This window comes from Trichechus manatus, unplaced genomic scaffold (genome assembly GCF_000243295.1).
Source record: "Trichechus manatus latirostris isolate Lorelei unplaced genomic scaffold, TriManLat1.0 scaffold00075, whole genome shotgun sequence".
Taxonomy (NCBI): Eukaryota; Metazoa; Chordata; class Mammalia; order Sirenia; family Trichechidae; genus Trichechus; species Trichechus manatus.
The window spans coordinates 3,617,969-3,635,518 of NW_004444011.1; the positions used below are offsets into that span (position 1 = coordinate 3,617,969).

The window sequence follows — 17,550 nt, forward strand, 5'->3', positions numbered from 1 at the left end:
GGCAAAAGATAAGTACATGCAACTAAGCCACCGTGTGGATCAAAAAACACCTTGTTTGGGAAGAACCTCTCTCCCATTTACCTGCCTCCCCTCTGCTCTGCACCAGGTCCTGGGCTAGCTTCAGTGATTGCCACATCCCCTGGGCCAGAAGTAGGACCTATCACGTGCCCTTAGCCATTCTCCTGGCCTTTGAGAGGGAAGAAATTCACAAACAGGGAAAAAATAATCTGCCAGCTTCCCTAAGCCAAGAACTCAGGGCAGGCACAGCTCCTTTGCCTAGGCACAGGCATGAGGGGTCCACACACTTTGAATACCTTGCACCCCTGTAATAGACCTGTGTGGGCCCATTTCAGCAGTGTAAGCTCTCATTAGCACAATAAAACAGGGTATATACCTGAAGCCTAACTTCAACTGTATCGGCTATATGGTGGAGTAGCAGGTTCGTGACATTTGACACTGCTCTGCCCCTTAAGCAGGGTCTTCACCTACCCACATCAGGGGCCTAAGGACTGGTGAGCCACTTGCAACAGGAGTCCAAGAATAAGTGGTGCCTCCCAGTCCTTACAGCCAACAGCATTGGGTGCCCAATAGTCCGGCTGCAAAACTCACCCACCTAAGCACTCTAGGGAACAGGGACACACTTTCCTCTCAGACACTCAGGAGCAGCTGTCAGCTCCCTGCCTTGCTCAGCACATGACCCCCTACTGCAGCCAGATACCTGTGCCTACTCCAATCACCCCTGCCCATCTAGGACTGTAGGTGAGAGCCTGCACCAACACTTGGTGACTGACTACCAGGACACCTAAGCTGAATCCATACAAGAAAAGTAAACGGACTCCTGGACTCACATACCTAGTAACAGATCTAACCACCTGGTGACAGGATGTTAGAACTTCAGAGATGCCAATAATCAAACTAGCTCACACTGGCAGACTATTTGGGCATATCAAAACAAAACAAGACGCTAGGACACAGTAAGCAAACATAAAATAAATAAATAAATATAATAACTTATTGATGGCTCGCAGACAATGGTCAATATCAAATCACATAAAGAGGCAGACCATGATGGCTTCAGCAAGCTCCCAAAACAAAGAATCAAGAAATCTTCCAGAGGAAGAGAACTTCTTGGAATTACGGGAGGTAGAATACAAAGATTAATATACAGAACTCTTCAAGAGATGAGGAAGGAGATCATGTAAAATGCAGAACAAGCCAAGGAACACACAGACAAAGCAATAGAGGAACTTAAGAAGATTACAGAAGAGCACAATGACAAATTTAACAGGCTGCAAGAATCCACAGAGAGATAGCAAACAGAAATCCAAAAGATTAACAATAAAATTTCAGAATTAGACAACTCAATAGAAAGTCATAGGAGCAGAACTGAAGCAATGGAAGTCAGAATAAGTGAGATTGAAGATAAAGCACTTGACACGAACTTATTTGAGGAAAAATCAGAAAAAAGAATTTAAAAAAATGAAGAAACCCTAACAATTATGTGGGACTCTATCAAGAGGAATAAGCTACGAGTGATTGGAGTACTAGAAAGTGGGGGAGGGGGGGTGGTAACAGAAAATACAGAGAGAATTGTTGAAGATTTGTTGGCAGAAAACTTGCCTGATATTGTGAAAGATGAGAAGATATCTATCCAAAATGCTCATCGAACCCCACACAAGGTAGATCCCAAAAGAAAGTCACCAAGACATATTATAATCAAACTCTCCAAAACAAAAGATAAAGAGAGAATTTTAAGAGTGGCTAGGGATAAACGAAAAGTCATCTACAAAGGAGAATCAATATGACTAAGCTTGAACTACTCAGCAGAAACCATGCAGGCAAGAAGGCAGTGGCATGACACATATAAAGCTTTGAAGGAAAAAAGTTGCCAGCCAAGAATTATATATCCAGCAAAGCTGTCTCTCAAATATGATTAGGGCAAAATTAGGGCATTTTCAGATAAACAGAAGTTTAGGGAATTTGCAAAAACCAAACAAAAATTACGAGAAATACTAAAGGGAGTCCTCAGGTTAGAAAATCAATAACATCAGATAACAACCCAAGACTAGAACACTGGACACAGCAACCAGATATAAACCCAGATAGGGAAGTCACAAAAATAAATCAAAGCTAAAACACTGTAAATAGGGAAACAGAGACATCAATATGTAAAAGATGACAACATTAAAACAAGAAAGAGGGACTAAGAAAATGTAGTCATAGATCTTTCATATGGAGAGGAAGTCAAGGCAATATAAAGAGATAAAAGATTGGTTTAAACTCAGAAAAATAGGGGTAAATATTAAGGTAACCACAAAGGAAACTAACAATTCTACACATCAAAATAAAATAAGTAAGTTAAACTATTGTGATTTAACCATTGTGTGACTAAAACAGAATAATCATCTCAAGTAAATATAATTTTTGTCAAAGACTTTTTCAAACAATCATTAAACCTGATATAATAGGCTTATGACTATTATTTTAAAACTGTAGAAGTTTTAAATGTTATTTCATGAGGCTTAAATTCATATTTATTTTTAAAAATTTCAAAACCAAAATAAAAGAGCTATTTTATTTTAAAATTTAAAGTGATTTTCACAAAGGAAAAAAAATCAAATATTTTTTCCCTAGAATGTTTAGGGACACGTACTAATTTAACCCCGTTAGTACCATGCCTGCCAGTATTCTATGTTTGTCTCAGAAACGGAATGCAAGTCAACATCCTGGTGAAAACACTGAAAACTATCACAAAACACATAAATCAACGAGATCTGTATTTGCAAACACTGTTGACACTTTAAATCCTTTTCTCAATTGTATGGTTAAACAGAAACTAGATCACGAGATGTATAGACTGAGGACAGCCCGATGTAATTTAAGTGGTTTTTTAAAACTGATTAACACCAATGACAAAGAAGGTACCTTCTCAGCAGTGTGCACAAAGTTAAAATAAAACCCTAAAATTTTAATTCCTTATTGAATGGAATTTGAATGCAGAAGACTTGAAACCCAATTGAATGTAAATGCGCTATATATATAGCTTGACAAAAAAAATTCTGATAATCATATTTGGTAACGAAGGCACAGTTCTTACCTTACATCTTCCGTGAACTTTTCTTTTCTAGAAGAAACTTTCTAGCTTTGAGGAAACCTTGAAACCCCCCATCTCTCTAATGCTTCCAGCTCTGCCTGTCTTAACAGTGACTAAGTACAGCACTTGGGTTTTTTTTTAACAGAAGGAAGCTTTTAGTCAAACTATGCGGTTTAAAGGAGCAGTATCCACCCTTGTTAAAACTATTTCACGGACATTCAGAGGTTTTGTTTCTACTCTATGAAAGTTAAATATGAGTAGGAAGGCATTTTTCCTGTTCCGGAAATCAGCATAACTAAAACCAATGCTGAGCTAACAAGAAATGTTTCTTCCATGTGTTCTGTTTGGCAGACTCTGCAAGCCATATCAAGGAAACACGTGATGTTTATAAATACAATATGGCTCATGTTGTCATAACCTCTCAATGACAAAAAAAAAAAAAAAAGTGCAAGAAAAAGCAAGCAGCAACACGGCAGGGAGGATGAGATTTGTATCACTTGTAAGCTGCCTATCAGATGTGCGTATATTACACTTTCTTGCTTCTTAAAAAAGTCAGACTTTATAACTGGAAGCCGTGAGAGAAGAAGAAAATATCTACCATGTTAAGGAGAGCCACTATATTAAAATGTGTTTGCATAGCATTTAAATAAGACTAATTCCTTATCAATCACAATAAAAACATCATTTTACCTGTCAGAAAGGCACTACTATATAAAAGGGACGTAATTAAATACACCATTCACAAGTGAGTTCCATGGTGTTCAAAACCAAAAACCAAACCCGTTGCCATTGAGTCAATTCTGACTCATAGCTACCCTATAGGACAGAGTAGAACTGTCCCATAGGGTTTCAAGGCTGTAATCTTTACGGAAGTAGACTGTCACATCTTTCTCCTCCAGAGCAGCTGGTGGGTTCAAACTGTTAACCTTTTGGTTAGCAGCCAAGTGCTTAACCACTGTGCCACCAGGGCTCCTGTCCATAGTGTTAAACTCAAGCAAATAATAAAATGAAGGCAAGGATTTCCCATCATCTGGAACCGATGTGAAAAATTATACCCATTTGTATCATTATTGATGATTTGCTTTTCTGATCTTCAACTGGACTGTAAAATCTGTGAGGACAGTGACCATGCCTGTCTTGCTCAGCATTAGTTATATCCTCAGAATCTTGCCTGGACCAGAGGAGGGACTCAACTCATATTGGCTGGGTGAGTGAACCAGGGAAACTTTATGACAATGTGGGTAGGCTAACTGTCCTAAAATTATCACCCTTATTTTATCAAGTTCGGAGGTATCTGAAATACTATGAACTGAATCTAAAAGCAAGATTTGACCTACTGAGTTATAAATACAGCAAAACAGAATCTGTCTTCTTTAGATTTGTTATCCAGAGATTAGCTTACTTTTTACCATAGGTGAATATAAGTCCTGGAAATCCTATGACAGAAAAAGGCTGATATGTGTGCATTTCTGACAATCACTTCTTTAAATCTAACAAAGCCAGAGTTTTCTCTTTATTGTTATCCTCACCTTAACCGTCAAGATTATTAACTTCTACAAAAATTATATTGATAGAACGGGAAATTTTGTTAGGACAGGTAGACATGCTTATTTCTTATTTTGGTCAGGAACCAATACTGAATAAACTAGGCAATGGGTTGTAAGCCTCAAACGTTTACTTTACAGATCACTGTGTTGACCTTAGTAGACAAGGCATCAACTGAAAGTCTGGGACAAGAAGAGCGCTCAAGTGAGGCCCTTCTTCATCCAGATGTTTAATGAGAATCTACTCAGGGCAGTACATCATCCTAGGGAACCATGGGGAGTGTGAAGATGAATGAAATGGAGACCTTGCCCTCTAAAAAGCTTAGAGTTCAGGAAGGAACTTTAAGATGTGTGCACCAACAACTACAATGCAAAGCAGGAAAAGGTGAGGGTGCTAAGAAAGGGAAAAACTAGTAGAAGTTCTGTGGAGTTCAGAGAAGAGACAGTAGTGAAGCTTGAAGACAGTGGCTTCACATGGACATGTGGAGATGACACATGGAAACTGATGATGAAGAGAGCAGTGTAGGAGAGGACAGTTGTGACTACAAGTGTGATTGAGAATGCTAGTCCTGGAATTGGCCTGCTTGGCTGTGAACCCAGCTCCACCTCTGACTCTCTGTGTGGCTTTGAGCAAGTTCACTGACCTCTGTAAGCCTTCGTTTCCACACCTGCAATGCGATAATAAGAATTCCTTTCATACTGGGTTGTTGTCTAAATCAAATGAGAGCGAATACGAGCAAAATGCTTGGCAAAGAGTAAATACATCATTAAAAAAAAAAACAGAGTCGAGTCAATCCCAATCATGGCGCCCCCATGTGTGTCAGAGTAGAACTGTGCTCTATAGGGCTTTCAATGGATGATTTTTTGGAAGTAGATCCCCAGAACTTTCTTCTGAGGCACCTCTGGGTGGACTGGAACTTCCAACTTTTTGGTTAGCAACTGAGTGTGTTAATCATTTGCATCACCAAGGACTCCAAGTATATCATAAATGTCAATTATTAATACCACTGTCATTATGTGAGTAAAGGGGGATACTGTGGTTGGTCATAGAGGACCTTGAGAAAATGAAAGGAAATTAGCTAGAAGTGTTTTCTATAGCTTCCATTTCTATGGGATCTTTTTGTCATCCAAAATTTCAAACCATTCTTCCCAACCAGAGTGCTGCCCGGTGGGAAAAAAGAGCTCTGTGGCATGGCCAGTTCAGACGACGTACATGCATACATACTTCTTCTTCTTTTTTTTTTTTTTTGTGGTGTATCTTTCTAGCCCAGTCAGAGGAGAACTGAATGGAGTAAAGCTAAATATAAAAAGATGTTATGAAATATACATATAACAGAGTTAAGAAAGGAAACAAATATTAATAAAGGATGTTTCATGTGTTCTAAAATCTCTTTTAGGAGCCAAAATGAGTTGAGTCCCTCCTCTGGTCCAGGCAAGATTCTAAGGATATAATGCTTCAAAAACTTGCAAAACTTAAGTGGAAATATCAAGGAAGGGAGGGAGTGGGCTGAATACAAGGAATCAGACAGAAATGAGTTCAAATTCAATGTCTGACACTTAACCAGCTACACGAGCTTGGGAAAGACCTCTTTGGCCTCAGTTTTATCATCTGTAAAAACAGAGTCAGTATACCTACTTTGCAGAGTTTTTGATTAATTTAAATAGTATGCATAAAGTACTTAGCACATTGCCTACTACGCAGACCCACAAAAGTTCTATTACCTTATATCCAGAACAACAATGACATAGAATGAGTACTACTTATATCCCAACAGATTACAGAAAGAAATAGTTCATATAAATACATACAACTTTGCCAAATACATAAGAAATAAGTCAAAGTGAGCAAAAGGAAGATGAAAGTCAGAAAATTAAAAAGAGAGAGCAGGAATGAAGCCAGCACACAAAATACATGTCACAAGTCCCTGTACACTTGCTGTGGGTGTGCCACAAATGTAATTCTAAGCTTTAGAGTAGCAACACAAAGAGGGAAAATGATCAGTTACAAGATTCACAGTATCCATATGATAAAAATAAACCCGGAGAAACACGACTATTTCTGGTGATGAGAACAGAGAGATATTTTTACAGTGAGTCCTCATTAATGACAGAAAATGAATAATAAGGCATGTGTAGCACTATGATTATAGCACTCAATGCATTCAGTTTAACAAATGTTTACTCTATACTCACCATGGGCCAGATGCCACGACTGGCTTACTGAGAAACACAAAGATGAACATGATATGGTTTGTGCCTTCGGAGCCCTGGTGGTACGGTGGTTAAGAGCTACGGCTGCTAACCAAAAGGTCAGCAGTTCGAATCCACCACCCGCTCCTTGGAAACTCTATCAGGCTGTTGTATTCTGTCCTATGGGGTCACTATAAGTCGGAATTGACTTAACAGCAATGGGTTTTTAGTGTCTTTGAAGAACTTACAGTCTTGTGGGTGAAATGAACATGCACCTAAATGATTATAACACAATAAGAATGTGCAACATCCCCCAAAAGGGCAAGATTAATTCTGACAAAGCAGTCTTTTTATTTATTTTTTTAATAATATTTTATTGTGTTTTCAGTAAAGGTATACAAAGTAGGCAGTCTTTTATTGGGTCTTTTTACTTTTTTAAACATTTCAGCATGGAAATTTTCAAATATAATTTTAAAAATAGAGAAAATAATATAAAGAATTTATATCATCTAGCTTTGATAGTTTTCAACATTTTGTCAATTTTGTTTCATCTACTCCTACCTTTTATTTATTTAGGTTTGCTGGAATATTTTAAATGAAATATCATTCATTACGTCATTTAACCAGTAAATACTTCAGTATGTATCCTTTTTTAAAACGTTAACTACCAAGCTATTTGGAAGTACAGTGGTTAAGAGCTCGGCTGCTAACCAAAAAGGTCGGCAGTTTGAACCCACCAGCCGCTCCTTGGAAACCCTGTGGGGCAGTTCTACTCTGTCCTCTAGGGTCTCTATGAGTCGGAATCGACTTGATGGCAATGGGTTTTGGTTTTTTTGTTTTGTTTTGTTTTTACCAAGATATTATATCCAACAGAATTACCAGTTATCCTTAATATCATTCCTAACACATTCAAATTTCCCAAATAGTTTCAAAGATGTCTTTTTATAGTTGCTTTGTTCAAAACAGGATCTAAACATGGTGCACACATCATATTTGGTTGTTACAATGTTATGGAAGGGATCTGAGAAACCTAACAATGCCACCTCCTGCTCTTTTATCATGCCATCAGTTTGTTGAAGAAATTGGGCAATTAGTATGTTGTTTGTGTTGTTAGATGCTGTTGAGTTGATTTTCGACTCATATTGACCCCATGTGACAGAGCAGAACTGCCCTATAAGGTTTTCTAGACTGTAATCTTTATGGAAGCAGATTGCCAGATCTTTCTCCCTTGGAGCTGCTGGGTGGGTTTGAACCACCAACTTTTTGGTTAGCAGCCAAGAGCTTAACTGTTGTGTCACCAGGGCTTCCAGCATGTTAGGTAGGCAGAAGTTTGAAAGGCAGATATGTGGGGAGGGAGAGGGCATTTCAGACACCGGAAGAAAACAGGAGAATTCAATGTGGGGAGTAAGAAATGTGAGGGAGCTTTGCTTAAGTGTTGGGTGTGGATGGCATTGACCTTGCTGTTCTTTGCACAACAGAGAGCTGGACTAAGGGAGATTACTTGGGCAGAATTTGCTAGGTTGGAATAAGAATGCTGGGGAGACTGGTTAAAGGCTGTTGTACAACAGACTGGTGGAGAAGTAATGAGTGCTGTAATGACAGCAGCAGAGCAGTATAGCCAAGAGCCTTGGAACTGGAGCCAGGCTGCCTGGGTTCAGATCTTGGCTCTGTTACTTTCTAGCTGTGTAGCCTTAGGTAATTTCTTAATGCCCCAAGCAACTGATTCATCAGCTATAAATACGGGAGTTATAGCACTGTCTGCCTCAAAATTTTGTCTTGAGGATTAAATGAAATTACCCATGAAAGTGCTTACTTACTAAATACTCAAAAAAAGGTAACTCTTATAAGAATAAAACCCAAAACCAAACCCATTGCTGTCAAGTTGATAATCATTTAGGTGCATGTTCATTTCACCCCCAAGACTGTAAGTTCTTCAAAGGCACCAAAAACCCATTACTGTCGAGTCAATTCCGACTCATAGCAACCCCGTAGGAGAGAGTAGACTGCCCCGATAGGGTTTCCAGAGAGTAGCTGGTGGATTTGAACTGCTGACCTTTTGGTTAACAGCCGAGCTCTTAAATACTACGCCACCAGGGCTCCCTTATGAAAATAGTGGTACAGGAAATAGCAGAGGAGTCATCTGTAAGAGACCTTGCAGAAGTGGAACGGATTAGTTTTGGTGAATGATTAGAAATGTTGAGAAAAAGGAGTTAGGCAAGAGAAGAAAATTGATAACTTTTTAATTCTCCTCTTCCCCATTCTCCAAAACACATACACCTATACACACACACACACACACACACACCATTACAGTCACTCTATAATTCACAAAGATAGAGAATAAAGGAGGAGAAAGGTTGGGAAAAAAAGATTAGAAATTTTTTCTTCAACCTGACACATCTGAAACACTGGACATATATCTATGTAAAGTTAATCACTTGTAAGTTGACCACTTGGGTCTTGAATTCTAGAGAGATGGCAGAACTAGAGATATCGTTTCAAGAGTCATCTAATTGATATAATAGCTGAATCAGTGGTGAGGTAAAACTCACAAGGTGCAGAGCAAAAAAAAAAAAGAGTGAACCGGAACACACTGAGGACCATTTGGGGCTCAAGAGTTAGCGAAGGAGGCCAAGGTGTGGTGTGAATGCAGGCGAGGAATTTAGAAATGGCAGCATAGTGAAACCAAGGGAATATAGCTTTCTAAGGAGGCTGTCCATCGGTGTCCAACACAGAGATCAAATAGAAGAGAACTATGAAACAGCGACAGACTTGGCAATATGAAGTAATTTAAGATGCAGGGCTGATTCTGGGAAGTATGTTCTAAATGCAGACTGAAAATTGTCTATATACAAGTGAAAATTAAAGCCATACAAGTGAAATTAAAGAAAGGAGACAGGAGGGGGGATATTGAAAGGTGAGAGCAGAAAATGTTGGAAAGTGACCTCAAATCACCTAAGGAGATGGAGAGGCCCAAGGACTGTGAAAAAGCCACTGGGTTTGGTGATTAGGAAGTCACTGGTACCTTTGGGAGTATCTGCGTGGTGTAAACAGTTAACGTACTCAGCTACTAACCAAAAGGTTGGAGATCAAGTCTACACAGAGGTGCCTTGGAAGAAACGTCTGGTGATCTACTTGCAAAAAACCAGCTATTGAAAACCATGTGGAGCACAATTCTACTCTGACATACATGGGGTCACTATGAGTTGAAGTCGATTTAACAGCAACTGGCGGTGGTGGTGGTGGTACATTTCGAGAGCCTATTCAATGAAATGGCTTATTTTTGAGTTATTCATTTATGAATTCAAAACCCTGTAATGCATCCATAATTTCTGTAAAAAGGCCTGTTTCCACATGGTGAGCTCAGTCCTTTGGGAGCCGAATTATCAATGCTACTATTTAAAATAGCAAAACAAAAGCCATGCAATCAAGTCAGATGACGGTGATTGGCCCCTAAAGAAGACATGGTGTGCTCAGCTCTAGCAGGGAACTGCCAGTCTCATTAGATACACTAACCTCAAAAATGCTCAGCTAGATGTTAAAGGAAAAACTAGACGCTTGTTTTCCGTGCCAAGCAAATATTCTATGCATGCTCCGAGGCCCGTGACCTCAGTCAGAGTGAGTACATTTAGTCTAACCTGCTTCCTGAGTAACACCATCACCATCATAAAACTGCTCCTGGAGAACTGACTGTTGTAGATACAGTGTTACATTTTCTTTTCTTTCAAAGGCAGGATGTTAAATTCATCGTTTGAGGAAAGTCTTGGAGGCCAATGCAAACTTCGGGCATTGCTGTTGTTGACCCTTCGCTTGATTCAACCTGTGGTTTTCATGTGTGCATGTTTATTGGTAATGAGTGGGCGCTGGGAGGTCTGTCCCAGGCTGTCTCAGAAGGCTGCAAGTGAAGCTGGAATGATATCAGGTGCAGGGCTGCAGTAACGGACTCATGTGCATAGTTATAGTCAAATTCCTTCACGGCCATGCTCACACTGCAAGCATAAGGGAGGATGGAGCTTCCCTGAACCCATTGTGCCGCTAGGATTAGTCTGCTCCAGTTGATCCTTGCTTTGTTCTCTGTTTCTGTTCTTCACTATGAGCAATGGGGTTGTGCAGGGCTCAACACAGCTCCCTTCCCTTTAATGGCAATGCAGACCCATTCATTGAGGAAGAAGAGAGAATTCCAACTGCCAGAGCCAAAAGGTGATTGTGAAGGAATTCCACATATTTTAATTTTTGGAATCTGTGAGTAGACACTAGATTTGGCAGTAGGTAGATTTGCATGGAAAGGTGGGGGAGACATATCTCTTGTCATCATGATTACACCTAGCTGGGTTTTGAACTATTTTCTACTTTTCATTTCAAAGTAGTCTTCACTGGAATATAAAAGCCTTTCTGTTGGCTAGGATGGTGAACGTTTCTTGTCCCTTCATCAGGGGACAAGAGTTGATTTTCTTACACAAAAGTCTGGTGTCTAAAGTAGGCTGTGGGTAACTCAGAAAGTGATCACTAAGGTCTTATGTAAAAGTTAAAGCAGAACAAGTTTTCAGAAACCCACAGCAAAAGTTCTGAATTCTAACAGGCTTTGTCCACATGGTTAACATTTGATACTCTCAGTGCTCACTGCTGGTCCTTATGTAGGTACTACATTTGCTTAAGAGTTAAAACAGGTGTCCTCACCAGCCATAAACAAGATTTTCAGAGGCGATTCTGGGGTGCCTGTGTGGGAATGGCTTTACGTAACTGAAACAGAACTCTGAGCACCACGGAACTCCAGTTCCAAAGCTAGACATATCAAAAAGTAAAGTTATCCGAGGAAGCAAAGAGTCTAAAGAATGTCACTGACAAAGAGGATAACAAAGTGATAAAAGGCAAACGGTCCCATAATATTTAGTATATGTTTCATTATTAGCAAGACTCAGTCTGTCTTAACATGGTGTTGGTTTACATTTTAAATTGGCTAAAAATAACCTTCAAAACCCTAGATTTTCTGAAGCAACAAACAACATAGCCTTCACTTCAAATCACATATCATTTCTCCAACATAAAAAAGCAGCAGTTAAGTAAGTAAGAGTCCTTTTCCTCCAAAAAATCTAGGCTGTGATCCCACAATGTCATCACTCATATTCCAATCCAGAATCTCATACAAATTCTTCTAGCACCTTCAACTGGACTTGCTGGCCTTCTGGTCCTAGCTCACATTCTCTTTGTAGTTGATAAAGTAATGAATCCCCTTCCCTAAGACGTCCATATCCTAATGCTCAGAACCTATGAATATGTTAGATTATATGGCAAAGGGAATCAAAATAGCAGGTGGAATTAAGGTTGCTAATCAGCTGAACTTAAAATAGGGAGATTAAACAAAAAAATTAAATAGGGAGATTATCCTCGATTATCTGGAAGAGCTCACTGTAATCACAAGGCGTCTCAAAAGTGGAAGAGGGAGGCAGAAGGGAGGGTTAGAGATATAGACGGAAACAGGGTCAGAGAGAAGCTAATCTGCTGGTTTTGAAGATGGAGGAAGAGGGGTATGAGCTAAGAATGCAGGCAGCCTCTAGAAGCTGGAAAAGACAAGGGAACAGATTCTCCCCTAGAGCTTCTACAAAGAAATGCAGTCCTGCTCACACCTGGATTTTAGCCCTGTAAGACTGATTCCCTGGGTGGCGCAAAAGGTTAAGCGCTCAACTACTAGCCAAAAGGTTGGTGGTACGAGCCCACTCAGAGACGTCTCAGAAAACAGGCCTGGAGATATATTTCTGAAAAGTCACAGCCTTAAAAACCCTATGAAACAGTTCTACTCTGTACACACAAGGTCACCATGAGTCAGAATCAACTCAACAGCAACCAACAACAACAAGAAGACTGATTTAGGACCTCCAACCTCCAGAACTGTAAGACAGTAAATTTGTGTTCTTTTAAGCCACTAAATTGGTGGTAATTTGTTACAGCAGCAATAGGAAACTATGATACATCCTGTTACGAAGCAAAGACAACCTCATCTCTAGAAACTCTAATGTAACTCTAGGACTAAACAGTGTCCTGAGTTTCTTTGGCAATACAGCCTGTTCATTTTTCCCCCTAGTTAAACTCCAGCATCCAGCTGTGTGCTAATCCAGAGATAAGGTGATATAAAATGGCACATCATCTTCTAAATTTGTTGGCTGGTACGGCTGGAGAAGCAATTCCCGCCCCCACCCCCACCCCCATTTACTGCAGAGGAATGTAGCACTATAGTTAGAAAGTCATCCCGGACCTGCATTAATGCAATGTTTAATATCTGCCTTTTCAGTTTCCCTGTTCTTTTTTTTTGTTTTTCCTAAAACAACCCTGTGTGCTTTGAATGCTGGGATAATCTCCTGAGATTATCCAAATCTAGAGAGTCTCACCTCCCTTATGATGCAGATTTTTGTACCATGCCCCAAACAGTTCAGAGATTTGATAATATTTAATACAGCACAACAGTAAATGGTCCTGTGTTACAAGTGAGTAATTTAATTAAGATGCTAAGACTTCGAATAGCTAATGTAAGCACATGAATAGATTTTACATGCAATTTTGCATAACTTTTTTTGTTTTGTTTTGCTTTAAGTTGAGAAAGAAAAAAAAAAAAAAAAACCAGCAAGAGATCCTCTGAGTAAGTTAATGTATTATGGACCAAGGATGAGGGGCCCTTTTATGTAACAATTTTCAGGATCCTATGGGAAGGAGAACATGACTAAACTCCATGCTTGGAGATAAATTAGGATGTGCTGGGTCTTTTTCAATCCCTGTGCCCCAAATGAGCAGGAAATTTGATTTCTCTAACAAGGAACAAATAATGAATCACCAGGCTAGGTGAGTGGCAAGGCACAATTACATCACCTGCAAGAGAAAGGGGTGTAGGGTGTAGCCCACAGAACACAGCTGAAAATAGAACCCAAACACTTACCCTCATGTCGCCATTCACAGTTTTTGGTATGTGATTAAATGCATGTGCGGGATCCTTGTTGTACACTTTAAGGAGAGATCTGTCCTGAATGTTCCTGGAATCAAAAACATCAATAACTATGGCAGATGAAAGGAGCCTGATTTTGGCCATTTCCTTTGCCTGCTCTTAAGAATCAGGCAAAAGACATCACCAGACAACTCAGCACTGTCTGCAGTAAATCAGATAGAAAATTTTTCTATCATAGAATAGGCAAAAATAAATAAGGGAAATAAGAAAAATGACTTGAGCTTTTCCTTTCTTTTTTTGTTCCTCAAGGGAAATATTATCCTTTAAGTATTGTTCTCTGCCCATAAATATCAGGTAGCGTGAGCTTTCTTTCAAGATTCTGAGCAGGGAAAGCTAACACTTTCCAAAACAATAAAGCTCCAATATTTACAAAATGTTCAAAGAGATTTAGTTAATATTTAAATATTTAATTGTTTACTTTGCCCAAACACCTGGGTTTCTGCCTGTCTAACTAATGCAAACAAAAGAAAAATGCTTTTTTTTTCTTTCAAACATGTTCAGTAAAGGAAAGAAAATGTATCTGCAGTCCAGGACAAAAAAAAAGATAAAGATCAAAACTAATATCTTTACAATACCTTTTTCTCTTTTGTAGTGGATTTTTAAAAATACTTTTTTACAAATTGAGTTCCTGAAGGAATAGGGTATTTGGGAGGAATGTTGCTGTTGTATGCCATCAAGTTGATTTTGACTCATAGTGACCCTATAGGACAGAGTAGAACTGCCCCATAGGGTTTCCAAGGCTGTAATCTCTATGCAAGCCGACTGCTACATATTTCTTCTGGGGAGTGACTGGTGGGTTCGAACTGCCAACCTGTCGGTTAGCAGCCGAGGGCTTAACCACTGTGCCACCAGGGCTCCTTAGAAGGAATAGCAGTAGATAAATTCTTCTACTCACCCATCTCTCCTGAGCCCAAGCACTTAAAGCCCAGGAGTCATAATGCAGCAAAAGACAGAAGCCTACCTTAAAACTATTTAAGAGCATATGAATGCATGTGAAGTCCTCTCCTCCTTTCATCTGCAGAAGGGCCACCCAAATGCACCCCCAGCCCTGTCTACACTGTGTGTGATGCCATTCAGTCCCACAGCAGCACGCTCAGGGAAGTGTGTGGAGGGGGCCACATTCCTTTCCTCCAGGTGCAGCCACATTTTTAGTGGGCTGATCTCAATCACCAGGATTACTGGGTTTTGTTCTGTTTTAAATGAAGTGGAGGAATCTTGGACTAGTCTTGTTTCTTTCCTTTAAATATCTGTCAGTAATTGCTTTGAAGCAACGACTAGTCCAATCTTGCACTGTTGCTCCAGGTTTCAAGTAACTCGTTAGTGTCTGCTTAAGGGGGAAGAGAGCAGTCCTTGTTATTAAAAGTCTAGGTTAACACAAAGGGAGAGTTCACAGAAGGTAAAGAAGTGGGGATTCACTAAAAGAACTTAGCCTTTCCTAGGGAAAAACAATCTCACTGTGACAATGTGCAGAAACTGAAAACCTTATTTAAACCACGATAAAAACTTACTGTGATTGTAAAGATATTTAAAATACATGATGTTGGTTTATGATCAATTTAGAAACATGTTCATCCTAGATAAACCAACAGTATAAGTCCAGATTGTATTTGCCATGGCAACATTTACAACACAGAATTCCAACCTGAACTCTCTATGGCATTTCCCTAAAGGAAATATACAGAACACAATACAATGATGAAATAGCCAAATGTTTAACAAATATACTCTCATTTCAAAAACATGGAAGGATATGAAATGAAATTTGTCTCTGGGTTTTGAAGACTGAAGCCATTGTCTTCAGTAAAAACCTACATGATACATTCTTTTCGTCATTGTTGCTCTTATATAATGCTGGCAGTTAGAATTTATTTTACCATTCTAATAAAAATACAACTCAGACATTTTATGCATAAAAACAAAGAAATAGAATAATCCCTTAGAAAGAACATAAATGTGATCATTAAGCATAAACTTTATATTCATCATCAAATTACAATGTTCCCTCCACTTAAACATTTTAAATGAGATTAAAAAAAGAAAACCAGGCTACCAATAGTGCAGCTAAAATATCAAGAAGATGATCATCCACACAAATCTAAGTACTACGTTAACTGAGAATTATTAGTGTTTAAAGTGATAACTTCTTCTCTCAAGTGTTTCTTTTATCTATTTTATCAAGTGAATTTCCATTAAGGGCAGATCATCATCTAAGTTTGGAAGTTTTGGGGACCTTCTCCTTCGTGTCCTCCCTTTTCATTTTTTTGTGACCACGTCACAACACTACTAAATAACAGGAAAAAAGACACAGTAGTAAAACTCAAATAATTTGACTTTATGGTGTGTGAGTGTTCTAGAAAATGGTAACTCATTATAATATTAAAATCCTTGCACAGGCTTCAAGACAGAGGGGTCAGATTGTTCATAATAACCTCTTTAGCCTTGAGCTCCATAATCAAGAGTGGCTTTGTTCAGTTTCATGCTTATTTATTGTTACTGTATCCCTCAATTCCTCTAACTGCAAAACAGAAATACAGATGATTAATGTAAAACAGCATTTCAATGTAAAAACACTATGTGGTATTATATATTACTGTAAACATACTCTAAATATAACATGATTATCTCACAGTTAAGTTTATGTCTTACAAATTTAATTTTTTTTTGGTGACAGCTTGATTAATAATTTATTTCAAAAAAAAATTTTCTGATATCCATTAATATTTAAACACATTTGTAAAAAGCCAGACTGTTGTGTAGCACCTATACCTAAGGGCATGTGTCAGATTTGAAGGCCCTAAATTACTCATACACCTCAGCACATGCCTAAATATGTCATTTGTGATAATTGTTAGATATTTATTGGTTTACATTTATTTTGCACTAGAGGCATATTTTTTAAAAGTGGTATCCTTTAATTCCACCATGAAAAAACAAGTCCCTATGGAGCAGGAACCCTGAAATCCCAATTTCTGACCCAGATGCATGGATGAGGGAACATTCCAAGAGAGTTAAAGAGTTCTCAACTAAGAATATGGAGAACCAGGTTTGTTGCTGAGCCTGGGAGCTAACTGACTGTGCAGTCTGGAGTAAGTTCTTTAACTGTTGTGCTCTGCATAACACAAATGTTTCATAACATAAGTGAAAAGGCTGAATTAGTCACTAGAAAAATTTCAGGATTTAGGCTATAGTAGCGACTGCTTATTTGTGTGAATTTAAGTCCTGTTTCTCAGGTTGTTTTGCTGGGACAGATCAAATGGGTCCTTTCTGTTCTATACACAACATCATTACATTAACAAAGATGATTCATTTCCATGCCATCTGCAACAGTATGAGCCCACTTAGCCTCATTGTAGAGTGCATTCAACTAGGGGCCCTGGAGAAAGCCCACCAGGAAAGTGAGATGTTTTTGGTAAACGACAATTATTTAAGAAACCAATGATGAGTGTGAATGTCTCTTAACCTCTTTTCTTATGGATAACAACATAGAGTCTACTGCTTTCATTCTAACTTGTTAGGTATGAACAGTATAGCCACAAGAATCATTACTAAAAAATCCACAGGCTTTGTCTGTGAGAGAAAGAGCACTTGAGAGAGAACTGAGAAAGTTCCAGTCCTGAGTACAGTCTTCAAATCTCATGACCTTGATTGAGTCTCTTCACATTTTTGGGCCTTAGTTTCCCAACTCTTATCCAACTCTTGGGAAACTCTTAAGTTTCCCAACTCTTGAGTTT

The 17,550-nt window shown here is 38.9% G+C and overlaps 1 protein-coding gene across 6 annotated transcripts in view; it reads right to left on the reverse strand.

Annotated features, from left to right (window-relative positions):
* The window catches only part of KIAA1217 (KIAA1217 ortholog), a 401,508-nt gene that overhangs the window by 122,352 nt on the left and 261,606 nt on the right, over positions 1 to 17,550 (reverse strand). For 4 of the 6 annotated variants that reach the window (XM_012556703.2, XM_012556704.2, XM_004380531.2 and 1 more), the window contains exon 5: positions 13,754 to 13,847. In XM_012556703.2, coding sequence (XP_012412157.1) covers positions 13,754 to 13,847 — 94 coding nt within the window. Of the gene's footprint in view, positions 1 to 3,097; positions 3,434 to 13,753; positions 13,848 to 17,550 lie in introns of those variants that run through there. The other 2 variants (XM_023735032.1, XM_012556705.1) reach the window with 1 other exon arrangement.